The sequence below is a fragment of the Malurus melanocephalus genome, unplaced genomic scaffold (assembly GCF_030028575.1).
Source record: "Malurus melanocephalus ecotype Western Australia unplaced genomic scaffold, MMel_1.1 scaffold_224, whole genome shotgun sequence".
In the NCBI taxonomy this organism is placed as follows: domain Eukaryota; kingdom Metazoa; phylum Chordata; class Aves; order Passeriformes; family Maluridae; genus Malurus; species Malurus melanocephalus.
The window spans coordinates 388,385-404,050 of NW_026623456.1; the positions used below are offsets into that span (position 1 = coordinate 388,385).

General features: G+C 54.8%; 1 protein-coding gene across 1 annotated transcript in view; it reads right to left on the reverse strand.

Moving 5' to 3' along the window:
• Positions 1-15,603, reverse strand: part of ADORA1 (adenosine A1 receptor) — a 23,805-nt gene extending 8,202 nt beyond the window's left edge. The window contains exon 1 of the mRNA XM_057374343.1: positions 15,200-15,603. Within this exon, the coding sequence (XP_057230326.1) occupies positions 15,200-15,540 (341 nt within the window). The 5' untranslated portion in view covers positions 15,541-15,603. The remainder of the gene's footprint in view (positions 1-15,199) is intronic.
• Positions 15,604-15,666: the final 63 nt, after the last annotated feature.

A 15,666-nucleotide genomic window follows, 5' to 3' on the forward strand; every position in this document is an offset into this window, starting at 1 on the left:
TCAGGTTCCAGTGGCAGGATGGAGTTAAGTCTTTGCCTGCAGAGCCAAGGAGACTTTCCTATCACACCTCTGGTCCCTGGCAGCAGCCACAGCATCCCACCAGGCTGGCTGAGCTCCCCACACGCCCTCCTGGATCCCTGCCTCTCTCTGGGTGTCTGTGCTGCTGGACTCCTGCAGCTCTGGCAATGAATCACAGCTTTGGGAGCAAATCATGGGCTTCCAGTAACTGCAGAGCATCTTTCAGATCACTTGCCCAGCTGTCCTCACCTCGGGAAGGGGGTTGAGTAACTTCAGTGGCTCCACCATGGCTTGGCACCAACAGCTCCCCTGGGGCATCCCAGCAGCTTCCACCATGGCCAGGGGCTGCAGGGGAAGGGGGAGCGTGGGAGGGCTGGAAATGGCAGGGAGGGAGGATGGAAAGCATAGGGACCTCACACTGATGACTCTGCCCTGGTGTGGAGGAGACACAGCTGCTGTCCAAGGAAGGTGAAGTAGTATGAGGTGCCCGCTCTGCTCAAAGGAAGACARTTTTCCTCACATCCTCCAGCAGCATCCCTCACCCCAGCAGCCAGCATCAATCCTTTCTGCTCAGAAAGCTAATCTTGTTTCCAGACGGAGCTCAGTTTTCACTCTGAGGCTGCATCCTGATGCATCTGTCACTGCACAAGCAGATTCTCAGCAAGGATCACTCACCCAGTGCTCAGCCCCTCGTCCCAAATGTGTGTGGGGAGTTAAATGGGGAGCTGGGAATGCCCAGGGCATCCCAGGGAATACCTGAGGGAAATGACAATTTAATTTGTGTCTCTCAGTGACTGCTGCTCTCCAACCCCCAACAGACCCTTCCTGCCCTAAAGGGAGCTGTGAGACCCCTCCTGCTGTGGGCAGCACCAAGTCTGTCCGAGGATGCCGAGTGAGTCTAGATGTGCTGCCCCTGGTCTGGATGTGTCACCCTCCTGCTGCTGTGGGACAGCATAAGGGTGCACTCTATGTCCCTGGTCAATGGGCACAAGTCCCACTGAGCCATAGTTTGGCACCCAGGCAGTTCCAGGGCTCCCTCCCAGCTCCATCGTGTGTGGTCAGAGCCCTCCAGGACCCCTGGATGCTCCTGAACCTCTGGCTCCATCCTCCAAAACTCCGAGGCTGGTAGGAGGGAAATGATTTAACACTATTGGCAATGGCTGCAAAATCATGAAACGAGCTGCAGAATCTCAGAAGTGGTGATGTTCTCTGAAAAAATGTGATGTTCTCGTTTTTTGGCTGCTGCTTTCAGGCAGCAACATTTTGAGCAAAGTGAAGTGTGAGAAAAGCTGGTTTAAAAGAGCAAAGAAGCAGAAGCTGGGATTCTTTTATAGCCTCGGGACTTTGGAAATGAGGACACACAGAGAAGGACAGCCTGGTCCCCAAGAGATGGGACTGAGGTTGTAAAAGCTGCAGGACAGTGTGAGGAGCACTATGGTCGTGTCTCCAGTGCTGCTCCTATGCAATAAATTTCCTGGAAATTTTTAGCRTCTAAAGAGTTTTGTTGTCAAAAATAGGAATTTGCTGTGTGAGCATCTCCTTGGAGAGGGGTCTGAGCCTGAGGGTGGCTCCCAAACAATTCCATCACAGGGATGAGCCCATGGTGCTGTGGGAGCAGGAGATAATTTCAGGAGGAGCCACTCAAACACCATGTGCTTCCCTATCTGRCCAGGCTGGATGGGGTGTGGAGCAGCCTGGGACAGTGGAAGGTGTTCCTGCCCATGGCAGGGGTGGGAATGGATGGGCTTTGATGTCCCTTCCCACCCAAACCATCCCAAGGCTCTGTGACAGTGCTCGAGATGTTTCTCACCCAGGGCCATGGTGGGACATCAGYGTCTTTGGCCAGGAGTCTCGGGTCATCTTCCCTCATGATGCTGGGCCCTCACCCTCTGGATTTGGCCACCTCCAGGGGTGTCACACACAGCCCTACCCCTGCCACAGCAATTAGCCAGAAGCTGATTGCCCAGACCCAGCTCAGCACCTGTGATTGGAGAAGTGAGGGCGAGGTACTCCTGGAGTACAAAGGAGAAGGGATAAAAGGCAGCTTTTGCCAATCTTCAGTGCAAATCTAGGATAAAAGCAGTGTTTTTTCAATTACTGCTTGTATGGCACTTGATTTTCTCTATTCATTGCATATTTTGGTTCATTATGCAAAAGAACCTCTTTGAAATGAGGACTCTGAAAGTCAACCCTCAAAATTTAGGAGGGGGGTGGAAGAGGGGAGTACAAAGAAAGTAGCTCTAAAAGCCACTGATAATGCCAAATGTGATAAATGTGGCTCTGAGAAATGGAAATGGGACAGCCGATAGGCAATGCCTGGTGTGACTGGACTCCCACAGCCTCTGTGGCTCAGAGTCCATCTCACAAAATGCAGGGGCATGGAGAAAGCAGCTGTGCTGGGAGGGAGCTGCTGGCTGTGGAAGTGCCCAGTGACACCACCCTTCCCTGTCTGTCACCACCACATTGCTGCAGCAAAGGCCAGCTTGATCCCAGGGGAGGCCTCCAGCCATGCGAGTCTGGAAAGCATCAAGAGCCATTAAAAGGCAGGAGCAGATCAGAGACCCCCAAGGAGAAGGGAAATGAGGGGGTCTTGAGTTTTTGTTGTGTCTGCATTTGACAGGGCATCGAGGTCTGCTCCCCAAGTAAATGGGAGGCAGGAAACTAGAGATAGAATCTCCGTGAAGAGGCACCAGCCCAGACTCGGAGAAGGGCTGAGGTGGGTCTTTATCTCTCCAAAGCAGAACTCTTCAGAAAAGAAAGAGCTATCCTAAAATACAGCCAGAACAAGAGATTGGTATCAGCTTCCTTTTAATTTCTTGGTTTTTACACTTCTCTTGCTAACCTGACTCCTGATTTTGCAGTCATGAACCAAACTCCTCAGTTTCTTGGGCTACAACTTGTTGTTGGATCAGGATCCTCACAGCACAATTCCTTTCTTGCACTTAACCCAGTTCAAAGATTAGGACACTCAAGACTAAAAAATTGGCTGGAGGTTCCCAAAATGAGGGAGGTTGTTTTCTCTACCCAATGACTTGAGGAGAATTAGCAGCACTGATGAGATCTACTGTTTCTAAGCCTCAGAGGACACAGTAACCCAAAACAACCAGTCCAGCACCTTCTGTCCAACGCATATTTCCCCTGACTACAAGATCAATTTCAAATGCAAAAGCAGCTGGATTCATTTAAGTTTTTTGCTAATTAGTAGGCTATATGTAGTTTTAACTGGTGAAAATAGTTTTGGAGGTACCAATTTGGGCTACAATTGACTCCAGCTTCTATCTAAATGCAACTCCCCGCGAAGCTTGAGTAAAACCTGTGTAATTGGCCCCTCCAGACACCATAAAGATGTGTAACAAGTAACAAGAGAACATGTTCAAACCATTGAGTTGTTTATGTCACAGCAAATCTGAACACTGAATCCCTATCTCCGTCAGTCAAATGAAATGCCAAATTGGAAGTGAAGGCTGCAGTTAACACCACAATTAAATGTTCCCTCACCTCCAAGAATCTGTCACCAGGAAAAGAAAAAAAGTGCAAATGCAAGGCAAACCTGAAGTTCATTTGCACTCTGTTTTCTCATTTGAAGATTATTTATTGCCTTGGAGGAAAACGGAGGGGCCTTGTTCCCTGGGAGGAAGCAGCTCAGTGGTTCAATCAGGATGGTGGAGAGATCTGAGACCCAAGACCAGGTATTGCAGTGAAATGCCTCAGCTCAGCCTAAATTACTGCCTATTCATCTTCCCAGTTTGTCTGGTCTGAATTCCAGGCAAGGAACAATGGAGAGACACAGCCCGAGGCTGCCCAGGCAGTCTGGCTGGCTCAGGCCATGGAGGTGAGGGACACATGGACCAGGCAGAATGGAGGTCCTGAAGGTGTTCTCAGAGCTGGAGCCCCTCTGCTGTGGGCTGGGAGAGCTGGGAATGTTCACCTGGAGAAGGCTCTGGGGACATCTTAGAGCCCCTTCCAGTGCCTAAAGCGGTTCCAGGAGAGCTGGAGAGGGACTGGGGACAAGAGTTGGAGGGACAGGACAAAGGGGAATGGCTTCCCACTGCCAGAGGGCAGGGATGGGTTGGTTATTGGGAAGGAATTGTTTCCTGTGAGGGGGGGGAGGCCCTGGCACAGGGTGCCCAAAGAAGCTGTGGCTGCCCCTGGATCCCTGGGAGTGCCCAAGGCTGGGTTCACTGGGTCTTGGAGCAGCCTGATCTGGTGGAGGGTGTCCTTACCCATGGCAAGGCATGGGACTGGATGAGCTTTAAGGTCCCGTCCCACCCAAACCATCCTGGGATTCCATGATCTCCTGGAGAAAAGGAGCCTCAGTGATTGTTCCATCCTCAGCCCCAGAAACTCTGACTGCATCATCTCCCGGATTCTGGGTCTCCAGGGCTGCTGCTGTTGGAGCACTCTGAGCTCTGTCTGAGCAGACGAACCTCCCTGAGCCTATAAGACTCCTGTGTTCCAGCAGCACTGCACGTGGGGAATGAGCTCCCTGAGAACAGACCCGTGTGAACTGCACCCACACAGGGCTTCTCTGGCTCTGCTCAGGCTTTGCCAGGTCCATCTGAACCCAGGCTGAACCCTTGGTTCTCCCAGATGGGAGCACTCAGTGCCTCAAGAGAATGGAAACTGCAGAGAGAAGTGAGTTTTTAATTTGTGTGTTCCACAGGAAAAGCACTGAGTGTTTTTAACCAGAGCAGGAAAGAAAGGGGAAAAATTCAATCCACAGCACTGTGCTAATTCTGGCCATGTCTGAGACAGCATTCCTCAGCACCAGCCCCTCACTGCTGTCAGAGAAGGAGCATCACTCCCTCTGTGAACAGATGGGGAGACTGAGTCGCAGAGGGGAGCTGTGATCTGCCAAGATGGACCAAGCTGTATGAGAAAACATCCCTGGTGCCAGGAGCTGGCACTCCCCTTGTCTAAAGGAGGCCAAAAAAAAAAAAGTCATCCCTGTCTCTGGGTGCAGAAAGAGAAATGGCCTGGAGAAGGTGGATAAACAACCATGGCTGCAATGTCCCTTTCTGTGCCTTTCTGGCCTTCCTGAGAGGAGTGATGAAGAGCTGATATTGCCTCCCCAGGCAGGGGGTGGTACAGGAGGATGTCACCTCAGTGTCCCCACAGTCCTGCTGGGCGTGGCTGGCACCCTCAATCTGTGTGCAAGGGCACCATGGCCGGTGCCAGGGAAAGCACGAAGGGAGGCTGCTGAAGGACACACAGGAATGGGGCTGCAGAAGGAATCCCTTGTCCTCCTCCAGCTCCTTTCTCTGATCAGACACTTTTGTACCTGACAAAAACCCAACCAAACCACCCAAGACTGTGACAGCTGCTGGTCATGGTTCCCTGTTCAGTGCCAAAGGGCAAAGCCCAGACAAGGGCAGGATGGGGGAAGAGTGGGTGATGCACTGAGAGGGGGCGTGAAGGTACAAAGGGGAGGAGTCAGGTACCACACTGCAGAGAAGGGCAAACCCAGATGCCCCAAATCTTTCCAGTGGCTGATCCCGCTCTCTGCTCTTCCCTACGTCACCAAACACAGCCCTTCCTCCCCTTTTGCCCCCATCACCCACCAGCCCTCAGCCCACAGTGCTCTGTAGGAAGGAAGGAGGATCTCAGTCCCTCAGGGTTATTTCATCCTCTCTCTGTGGCATCACCAGTGATGTCTGTCCTTCCCCCTGCCCCGCATGTGTCCAGCTGCCCTCGGGATGGCGCCTCCGCGGGGCCGGAGGTGCCGTGGGGGTGGTCAGGGAGCTCAGCTCATTGCCATTCTGCAGGACACCCCGCTAGCTCTGGGGGCTTTTTGTGGCTGCCTTGGAGAGCATCAATGGCTCTTTCTTGCTGCTGGGCACCCCATGCAAGAGCCAGCCCCAGCAGCTGGGTGGCTGCACTGCCAGAGCAGGAGCTCCCTGCCAGGAGCCCCGGCAGCCTCTGGGACAGCAATTCTCCCATCCCATGGCCTTGAAAGTTCAGGTCACTTTGGGTGAGATATGTCCCAAAAGGACCAGCTCCCTGGGATGCTCCTCCCAGCTCACTGGCAGCCCCAGCCCTGGGCTCTGCTGGCTCTCTGCTCCTGTGTCCATCCCTGCTGCTTTGGCAGGATCACTGTGAAAAATCATTAATTTATCTCCAGGATAATCCAGCGCTGTTCCTACCCGCTCAGCTGTTCTGGCTGTCATTTCCCCAGGCTCTGAGACAGTGCTGCTGTCCCCAGTGGGACGAGCCCGTTGAGCTGCCCAKCCCTCCCAGGTGTCTCTTACCTCCGTGGTCCCCTCCACGCTCTGTGTCCTGCTGTCTGCAGAGACCACAACCTCCCTGAGCTGTGTCTGGGCTTCCTTCACACCCCTGTGGGCAGGATCCTCTAGGGCTTTCCCTGTCTCTCCAGACAGAGGTTTTCTTCCAGCCCATCAGTTCCTTTCCCGTCTGAAATGACTATGGTGTGTGTCACAACGAAACTCATCTCCCAGGTTATTTCACCATGGTGTCTCCCACAGGTTTTCCTCTTTTTTTCCATCTCTCTTTGTGTTGCCACGACCTTTCTTTTCCCGCTGCCTCCACCCCAGGACACAGACCCGCCAATGAACTGCTGTGATCCATGGGGTGAGCCCTTCCCTGCTGTCAGGCTGATTTCAAGCACAGCCATTTGGATGCTCCATTGTCTCCATCCCTGATTCTTTGTCCAGTGCTGCCTGTTCTGCCTTAGAGACCCAGGGACCTGCATGTCCCAGGTCACCCAGACAGGTCCCTTCAGAGCAGATCCCCACAGCCAATGGTACCTTGTGTCAGGTACAAGCTGCTGTGCCAGACAGGAGATTTCATTGGGTCTGGCCTAACAGGAGTCCCTCCAGATCCGAGCTGGGAAGTGGGGCCTGGTGAGCTTTGTCCCAGGTGTCTCCCACCCAAGCTCATGGCCAAAATCCCATTCCTGGTCAACACAGCCAATCTGGCTCTTTTAAGACACACTTAAGCTTATTCTGACACCATGAATGGACAAAAACCCTGCTGTGATTGACCTGAAGGTGTAAGAGGAGCTGAGGGTGGTTTGCCTGTTGGTGGCCATATGGCACACATCCAGTGAGAGCCAGACAGAGGCCACATGCCTGTGCCAAGGACTGGGCAATGACACAGACACCGGCCCAGACCCCAGAGCCAGGCACTGGGAAGGGGTCCATGCTAAGAGGAGCATCTGAGCCCCTCTTCACCCCCAGCCCGGACCCCAGAGTGGTGTCTGAATTGCTCTGCACCCCCAGACCAGACCCCAGGGCAGTGTCTGAGTTCCCTGCACCCCTAGCCTGGACCCCAGGGTGGTGTCTGAACCCCAGAACGGTGTCTGAGCCCCTCTGCACCCCCAGCCCAGACCCCAGGGTGGTGTCTGAACCCCTCTGCAGCCGCTGTGAGTCATTAATTCCTGCTCTGTCACCTGCTCTGGCTGATGTGGAGCAAACGTAGGACTGTGTGAAGGCCGGATGATGGTGACACTTCCATGATGGAGTCCCGTTCCTGCCTTTCAGGGTGGGGCAGGCCCGGGGCTGCCATCTGAGGGCTCCTGCATGTCCGGAGCCAGCTCAGCACAGGACCCGGTGAGCTGGGCCTGACTCAGCCCCACACCCGGCCTGCAGGCCCGGGATGGGCTGGCGGCGTCGCAGCAGCTCCATCAGACTCTCTGGCTTTAGCAGCGCCTCCTTCCCGGGGAATTTCCTTGTCTTGGTGCCAGCAGCGGCAAAGGGCCTTGGACACCCAGCCCAGAGGGGTATTGCCGTCACCTCCACCAGCTCCGTGCCCTGGGACACGGCCCAGTCACCCCAGGAAAGGGAGAGCCGTGTCCTGGAAGGGTGACAATCTGTCTGGGTGCTCCCAGGCGGTGCTGGSGCCCTGCAGCTCAGCCATGGGTCTGTGCCCTGGACACAGGACCGTCCCCAGGACCTGCCCTCTATCCCACCTGGGCAGCTCTGGCTGTGGGTGCTCCTCATTTTCTGCTCAGTGGYTTCCTCTGCTCCCTGATCATTTTCTCCTCATGGTCCCTCTGTGCTGCCAGGGGATGAAGGAATGCAGGCTGGCTGTGTCCCACCTGCTTGGCAGAGCAGATCCTCTGGGACTGATGGTGCCACACCTGAACTGTGACTATGAAGGCGGCAGAGCCTTGCTGAGTTCCATCCACACATCCCCACCTGGTTTGGTGTCTGCTCCCTGCAGGATCAGTTCATGGGTAGCCATAGAATCACAGAATCCCAGACGGTTTGGGTGAGAAGGGATCTTAAATCTCTTCTCATTCCACCCACTGCCATGGGCAGGGACACCTTCCACTATCCCAGGTTGCTCCAAGCTTTATCCAGCCTGGCTTTGCTCCAAGCTTTATCCAGCCTGGCTTTGGACACTGCCAGGGATCCAGGGGCACCCACAGCTGCTCTGGGCACCCTGTGCCTGGGCCTCCCCACCCTCAGAGCGAACAATTCCTTCCCTACGTCCAACCCAAACCTCCCTGAAAACTTAGAAGTTTGAACACATTGCTCCTTGTCCTGTCCTACAGMTCCTGATGAGCCAACCTGGCTCATCAACTTCAGCCTATTTTAATACCACAAATGGCTACAAACCCACTGTGAAAGAGAAACAATTTAATTTCATGGMGTTGCTCCTACAGGGATCACCAGGGCTGGGAGTGCAACCTGGAGGAGCCCAGCTGTCCAGAGCCCTGGGCACAGTCATGGCAGGACTCCAGTGCAGGAAGAGAGGTCACATTGTCCCATCAAATCCCAGCTTCCACATCTTCCCTGTCCCCAGCCTCCACCCCTGCTATGGGGGGTAACCCTGGGCCAACCATGGGGCTGCTCTGTGCCTCAGTTTCCCCATCTGCAGATGTGCCCTTGCTGGGAACATGCTCTCAAATTTRCTGGTGAGACATCACCAACGTTGATGCCTTATACTGAAAATCCATAGAAAATCTATGAAAAAATTCCCAGAGTAGGATTTTGGGGCAGAGCAGCAGGAAGGAGCAGGTTTTCATTCATGGCTGTGCAGCATAGGCCTGGCAGACGTGAGCTCTGCCAAGGACAGATGTGATGCTGCTATCGGGGTCAGGGCGATTACCCAGCACGGGGACCAGGCCTTGCACTGCTGGGATATGCAAGCACTGGGAGAGGACGGGGTCCTGCTGCTCTGGAAGTTCATCTGGGGTCTCTTGAGGTCATTCATCTCCCCTTCCCCTTTTAATTCAGAGAATTTGGGAGTAACTCAAAATATCAGCGAGTCTGGAGCATCCCCACACAGCATCCTGGGCTGGCTCGTCTCCCCTTCCCTCCACACTACCAAGGACGGAGCATCCCACACTCAGCCCCTTGCTGCATCCCCAGGTGACACCCCCAAGCCTCAGCATTTCCTCTGCCATTCCAGGAGCTGGGAATGCTGCTGACAGCCCCAGCCACTTCCCCGCGCTGCACGGCAGCATCTGGAGCTTTTGGGAGTGACCTGATTTTGTGTCTGCCGGCGAAGGTCTCGTGGCGCCGCTGCAGCAGCTGTGTGAGCTCACAACGAGCCTAATCCAGGCATCCCCTCACTGAGGGAAGAGCCCTTGTGCCTTTGATCCCTGACTTAGCCTGTTCTTGGCTGAAAATTACTCTGTGGATCAGAGAGCACGGCTGAAAACCAGTTCACCTGGATATTTACAGGTCTTTGCCAGGATCTCAGACCAATATAACCTGCTGGTAAATCCCTGCCCATCACCAGGGCTCTGAGATTTTGGTGATACTGGAATTGAGCTCGTGGTGCTGGATGGGCACAGCTCGTTTGTGCAGCTGGGTCTGGTTGGAGCAGAGCTTGGTGGGAAATGCTGGCTCTGATGTAGCACCCACACGCTGAGCTGGTGCAGTGTGCTGGAAACTGCGGCTTGGAAACAGTCTCAAGTCTGCAGAAACCTCCCTGGACTGTAATTCCTGCCTCTTAATCTCTATCCTTGGTTCAGAGCTGCCTGTTCCTTGGCATGAAGGTCTCCACAGATCATTCTCACTTGCTAAAAATATACCTGGAGGAGGGCAGAGAGGGAAGAAACAAAGGAGGTGGCTGCAAAGACCTGCCAGTCCCAAAATTCCTCAAGGTCAGGGAAAATGGAAGTATTTTCCCTGGAAATGCAATGTGCTTTCCCAGGGACAGGGCCTGTAGAGATGGATGGCATCTTTTCACTGACTAATGGAGATTGAAAGCAAATAGATGAGCTCCCAGGTGTGAGAGCTCTGAGTCACCCGGACTCTTTTGAAATTCCTCTGAATTTAAAACAGGCCTTGGAAGAGCCACGGCTTGATTTATTCACTGGCCTGGCTGGACAGGAAGGTTTCCTGGCACTCAGTGTTGGGAGTGCTAGACTGATGTCCCACATGCCCTTAGGTGTTTTGGGAGCGGGGAATTTGGGCCAAACCATCCCAATCCTCCTTCTCCTTGCCCCTCTCATGGAGCAGGTGCCCACTGCTCTCCTGCCAAGACCCTCCATGAACACTTGGTGGAGGAACCATGGAATCATGGAATGGTTTGGGTTGGAAGAGACCTTAAAGCTCATCTGATTCCACTCATAGCCAGGGACACCTTCCACTATGTGTGGTTGTTCCAAGCCCTGTCCAGCCTGGCCTTGAACCTTTCCAGCTTCTCTGGGACACCTGGAATGGGGAAAAGCCACCTCAGACCTGTGTCCTGCTCCACAATAGAGCTGGCTGAGAACAATCAGACTTCCCAGGCTTCCCGTGGCCAAGCCCCACCTGGCCCCATGCCTGCAGCCCTTGGCAGGGCTGGAGAGAAGGGGAAAGAGCGCTGCAATCCCAGGAAGAGCCAGAGCTTAGTCACAAGCCTGGAAAACAGGGAGTCCAGGGGGGGAAGCTTTCTCTTTCCACCTCCATGTACATCCAGGAGCTCGCAGGTCACCTGCACGTCCCTCTCACCTTCTGCCTTGCAGGCACTGCAGTCCAGAGCTGAGGGTTGGTCCTGTCATCCCTGAGCTGGTTTCTCTCCTGACATTCCAGACAGAGCACCCCTGAACCACTGACAATGTCTGCACTGTCCACAGAGCCACCTCCCCACGCTGCCTTACCCTGGGCTCTCCCCGTGCTGCACCACAGCCTCCTGCCCCCATTTCCTACAGATTTCCAACCATTCTGATCTATTTTCGATGGCTCTGCAGCCTTGGGAGCATTCCAAACCTTCAGCAACACCAAATACAACTCTCCCCAGCGGGATGCTCCTTGGAATACCACAGGGTGGGAAGGGCAGGACTGGAGGAACACCCCAATGTGTGGGGTCCAGGCACAGAGTGTGGAGATCCCAGCTGTGGAGGGAGAGACCCCAGCACAAAGGCACCTGCAAACAGCAGATTCCTGCAGGTTTCCCCTTCTTGGCATGTTTCAAAGTATTTGAGGTGAAGTCACAATGTGAGGACCCCATGAACATTCCAAGATAGGCTTGGACATCCATGCATCCAGCATCCCCAGCCAAGGGGTGGTTTGGCACATCCCAAGGGCAGCAGCTCTTTTTGCCATGGTCCTTTCCAAAAAAACCCAATGCACATCTCAGAGCAGAGAAGGGGTCCCTGAGGCAGCAGAGGCTGGTGCTGAAGGAGCTGCATCCCCCCCAAACATCTCCCCAGCACCATCCCCCAAATATCCCTCTGACACCATCCTCCCCCAAACATCCTCCCAGCGCCATCCTCCTCAAACATTCCCCCAGCACCATCCCCCCAAACATCCACCCATCACTGTCTCCTCCGGCATCCAGCCTCCACCGGGATGCTGAGAGGCTGGTTCCTGCCGGACACCCCTGGCCGGCTGCTTCCCCTCCCTTTGAACTTGTTTCATCTTCCCCAAGCACGGCTGTGAGAGGGAAGTTTRGGCTGGTCTGGGGGACCCCGCTGAGCCTGGCTGGGGGGATCACAGGTCGGGGGTCCTGCCAAGCAGGGAGGAAGGATGTGAGAGGGGAGTGGGGGATTTTCCACCAGCAAATCTATTTTAGGTGATTTCCTGCTGTTCCTGTGGGAGCTGGGAAGTGGAGGACCCTCTGCTCCAGCCTACTCAGTCCAAGTGATGCTCCTGCTCCACAGTCAAGGAAAGACTTGGCCTGAGGCAACATCACTCAGGCCCCAACAGCCWGGAGGGATCATACCCAGGGGTTGGAGCAGAGGGAGAGGGTTTTGTGGGATATTCCAATCCCTTGCTCATGCTGGGTGGAGGAGGAAGAGCAGGAGGCACCAACTTAAAGGCAAACAAGACCCCTCTCCAAGTGATAAAATCTGCGTCCACCTTGCACCAGTGGCCCACATCCCTCTGTGCTTCTGTGCCCATGGGAAGTGGCCACTGGAGCAATGGAGCATTGGATGCTGCTTTGGCATCTCCCACTGCCACATAAATACACCCTAAATGTCCCAGGTCACCATTTCTGCCAGCAGACACCCACCAAGCTACCCTTCAGGACTTGAGTCTCTGGCAGAGCACAGGTCCAGGTGTTTGCTGGAAGAGGGATCAGACCTGCAGGTTGTCCCCCAAACTCACAGAGCCAGGGTGTCCACGGGGAGGCTGGAGCTGCAGCCTGGCTGTGATGCACTGTGTTCCCCATTCCCTGCCATTCTAGCCTGTGTGGAAGGCACAGAGAAGCTGTGGCTGCCCCATGTCTGGAAATGTCCAAGGTCAGGCTGGATGGGGCTCAGAGCAACCTGGGACAGTGAAAGGTGTCCCTGCCCATGACAGGGTTGGAACAGGGTGAGCTTTAAGATCCCTACCCACCTAAACCATCCTGGGATTTTGTGATTCTATGACATGCCTCCTCCCGAGCCTCAGTAGTGCCAGGGCTGCCTGCCTGTGAGAGGAGAGCAGGGCTGGAATGTGGGGGGCCCCCACAAGATCCCCTCAGCCACAGGTGGGCCACAGTGGTGAGCATCCACCCTGTGCCAGGCTCATCTGAGGAATTCCATCAGCACAGAAACGGGCTGCYTGTCCCAGAGGGGATGTCTCTGCTCCGTGCCCTGGCTGCCCTAGGGATGAGCCTGAGAGAGATTCCCCACATCACTCCCCATCTGCCTGCAAATCTCATCTCAGGTCTGGCTGCCGTTGCTGGCTGAGGCCCTTCAGGGACACTCAGAGAGCTCTCAGATCTCTCCCAGGCACAGTGGCCACACGTCCCTCCACAGTCCCTGAATCCTGCCAGGTGTCCCAGGCTCTCAGCATCCAATTTGCCATCGCTGGGTTCTGTGTTGCAGTCAGGAACAGCATCACAAGAACCATGAGCGCTGTAAAAATGCTGCCACTGTCATCCTTAGCATCCTGCAACAAGTTGGGAGAGATCTGAGGCGTTTCAGATTCAGGGAATATTCCTAAGTGGTCTTTCCTTGTCTTGTGTGCTATACATAAGGCACCACATTCCCTAAAACCACCACGTGTACCAGCTTCCAGGAATTCATGGAATCAAAGGATCATTAAGATCGGGAGACCTCTGAGATCCTTGAGTGCAACCATTAAGTTGATGAGGTTATGAAGCTTTTCAATATTAAAGTAGGCTCTGAAAAGACAGAGAAAAATCTTCTGCCGACAAGTACTTGSACTCATAATGGGATCACAAAATTCYGGGTGGAAACAACATGAGAAAAACCCACCAAAAGTGCACAGCATAATATTAATACTGCTCCCAGGAAACCTCTGGGGATCAGGGCAGAAATGTCCCTAAAAAAGCCCATCTGATTCTCAGAGGCAGCAAAGGAGTTAAAAATGGACTGGTTTGTTAGGAAAATGCCTGACAGGCTGTGCTGCTCCTGTGGAGCTGCAGAACTCCCACACCAGAGCCTTCCCTCTGCGCAGGGGATGTGTGAGGCCCAAAAAAGCTCCGAGAGCAGTGACAGGGTGGGAATCACTCTGGTGACGCTGGCAGGCTGGGAGACAGGGATTGGGAAAATCACACCAAGGAAGGAAGTTGGGAACAGTCTATGAAATCATGTGTGGCAGGGAGGGGGTGGGCAGAAATTGTGGATTTAGACTGCACCCCTTCCTCTGTCTCACACTCCTTCCCCAGGAAGGCTCTGCTGGTGGTGGCTGCGGGAAAATCCCAGAGGAACACATCTCTGGCCTGATCCCATGGATCTGGGAACACCGAGCACTCTGGAGCAGTCAGGTGATCCCAACACCGGTGCCTCCTGTCCCTGTCTCGCAGCATGGGAAAGCAATTCCTGCCGCAGGAAGGGTCCTACACCCACTGGAGTCTGGGCAGCACCACCATGAGGGAGTTGGTGCCTTTTGGGGGATGTTTGTGGGGGTGAAGAGGACCCCTCCAGTGAGCTGCCTGAATGCAAAATGATCAGTGGGGTGCTCAGCTGGGCTGTTTCCCTGCAATGCTCCCACAGCTGGAAGGCAAAGGAGTCCCTTTGTGAGAGTGAGAGAGACTCATAGCAAGGGGCTGAGCCAGGCTGTGCTCAGGGGCACTGAAGCTGGGTGTCACGTTCCCTTCCAGCTCTGCTCACAGACCCCGATCCCACCGGAGCTCCCACCATGGCACCCCAGAGCCGCTTCCCCAGCTCAGCACAGCCCCTGCAGGGAGGGAGCAGGGCACAAAGGGTTACATATCTCCTGCTGGAGCAGCAGAGTTCAAATAAAGTGCTCAAATAAAGTGTCCTCCTCCTTTACACCCCAAGGTACACTCTCAGAGCTTGGAATGGCAACAGATACAGAAGGGGAAAAAGTGAAAGGAGAAATTTGTGGGGCACCCCATAGCAGGGGTGAGGCTGCCCCATGAAATGTGCCAGTCTGTCCCCTCTAGTCCTCAAACCCCCAAAGCTGTGTCCCACATGTCCATGACCAAGCCACCCCTGGGCTCCTCGTGGTAAGGGAACACCTGGGCTGAAAGCCAAACTTGTCGTCCCCTTTCCACTCCCTGGAGCACCCAGCTGGGGCTCTCCCATGTGTGGGGATACACTTTGTCCTGGCTACAGGGWTCCCGGGAAGGACTGTCCCTCCCTGCCAGCCAGCAGGGATGTGATGTCTGCCTGCACACCCAGCACCCCTGAACCCCCAAAAGAAGCTGCTGGAGGCTCCAGTGGCTCCCTAGCTCAGCCTGCCCCCATTGCTACTGCAGCCAGATGTGTGGTGGAAAGTCCTTTCTCCCAGTGCTTCTCCAAGAGTTTGGAGCTTCCTCACTCCCTTTTAACCTCTGCAACAGAGCTGGTCCCGACACGTTTTCCTACCTGACGGGGATCTTCACGCGCAGGTATCGATCCACGGCGATGGCCAGGAGTGCCAGGATGGAGCTCTCGGTGAGGATGAGGACGGGACAGGCCACCATGAGGCAGGTGTAAAACTCCGTCTGRGGTCCGATGTTGATGATGATGGCCAGGGGGATGACCAGAGCCCCCACGGCCACGTCGGCCACTGCCAGAGAGACAATGAAGCAGAAGGTGGCATCCCGCAGAGCCTGGTTCATCTTCACAGCCCAGATGACCAGGATATTTCCCGGCACGGATACCAAAGCGATGAGGACTTCGATAGAGATGTAGGCAGCCTGGAAGGCTGAGATGGGGTGTGCCATGATGGTCCGGTCCCCCCTGCTCCCGCTGGGGTCCCTCGGTCACCTGCAAACGCACCGGGAGATGGTGAGCGAGTGGCATCGTGTCTGAGCTGCGAGCGGGATGTAGCCTGTGCGGGGGGGTGGGAA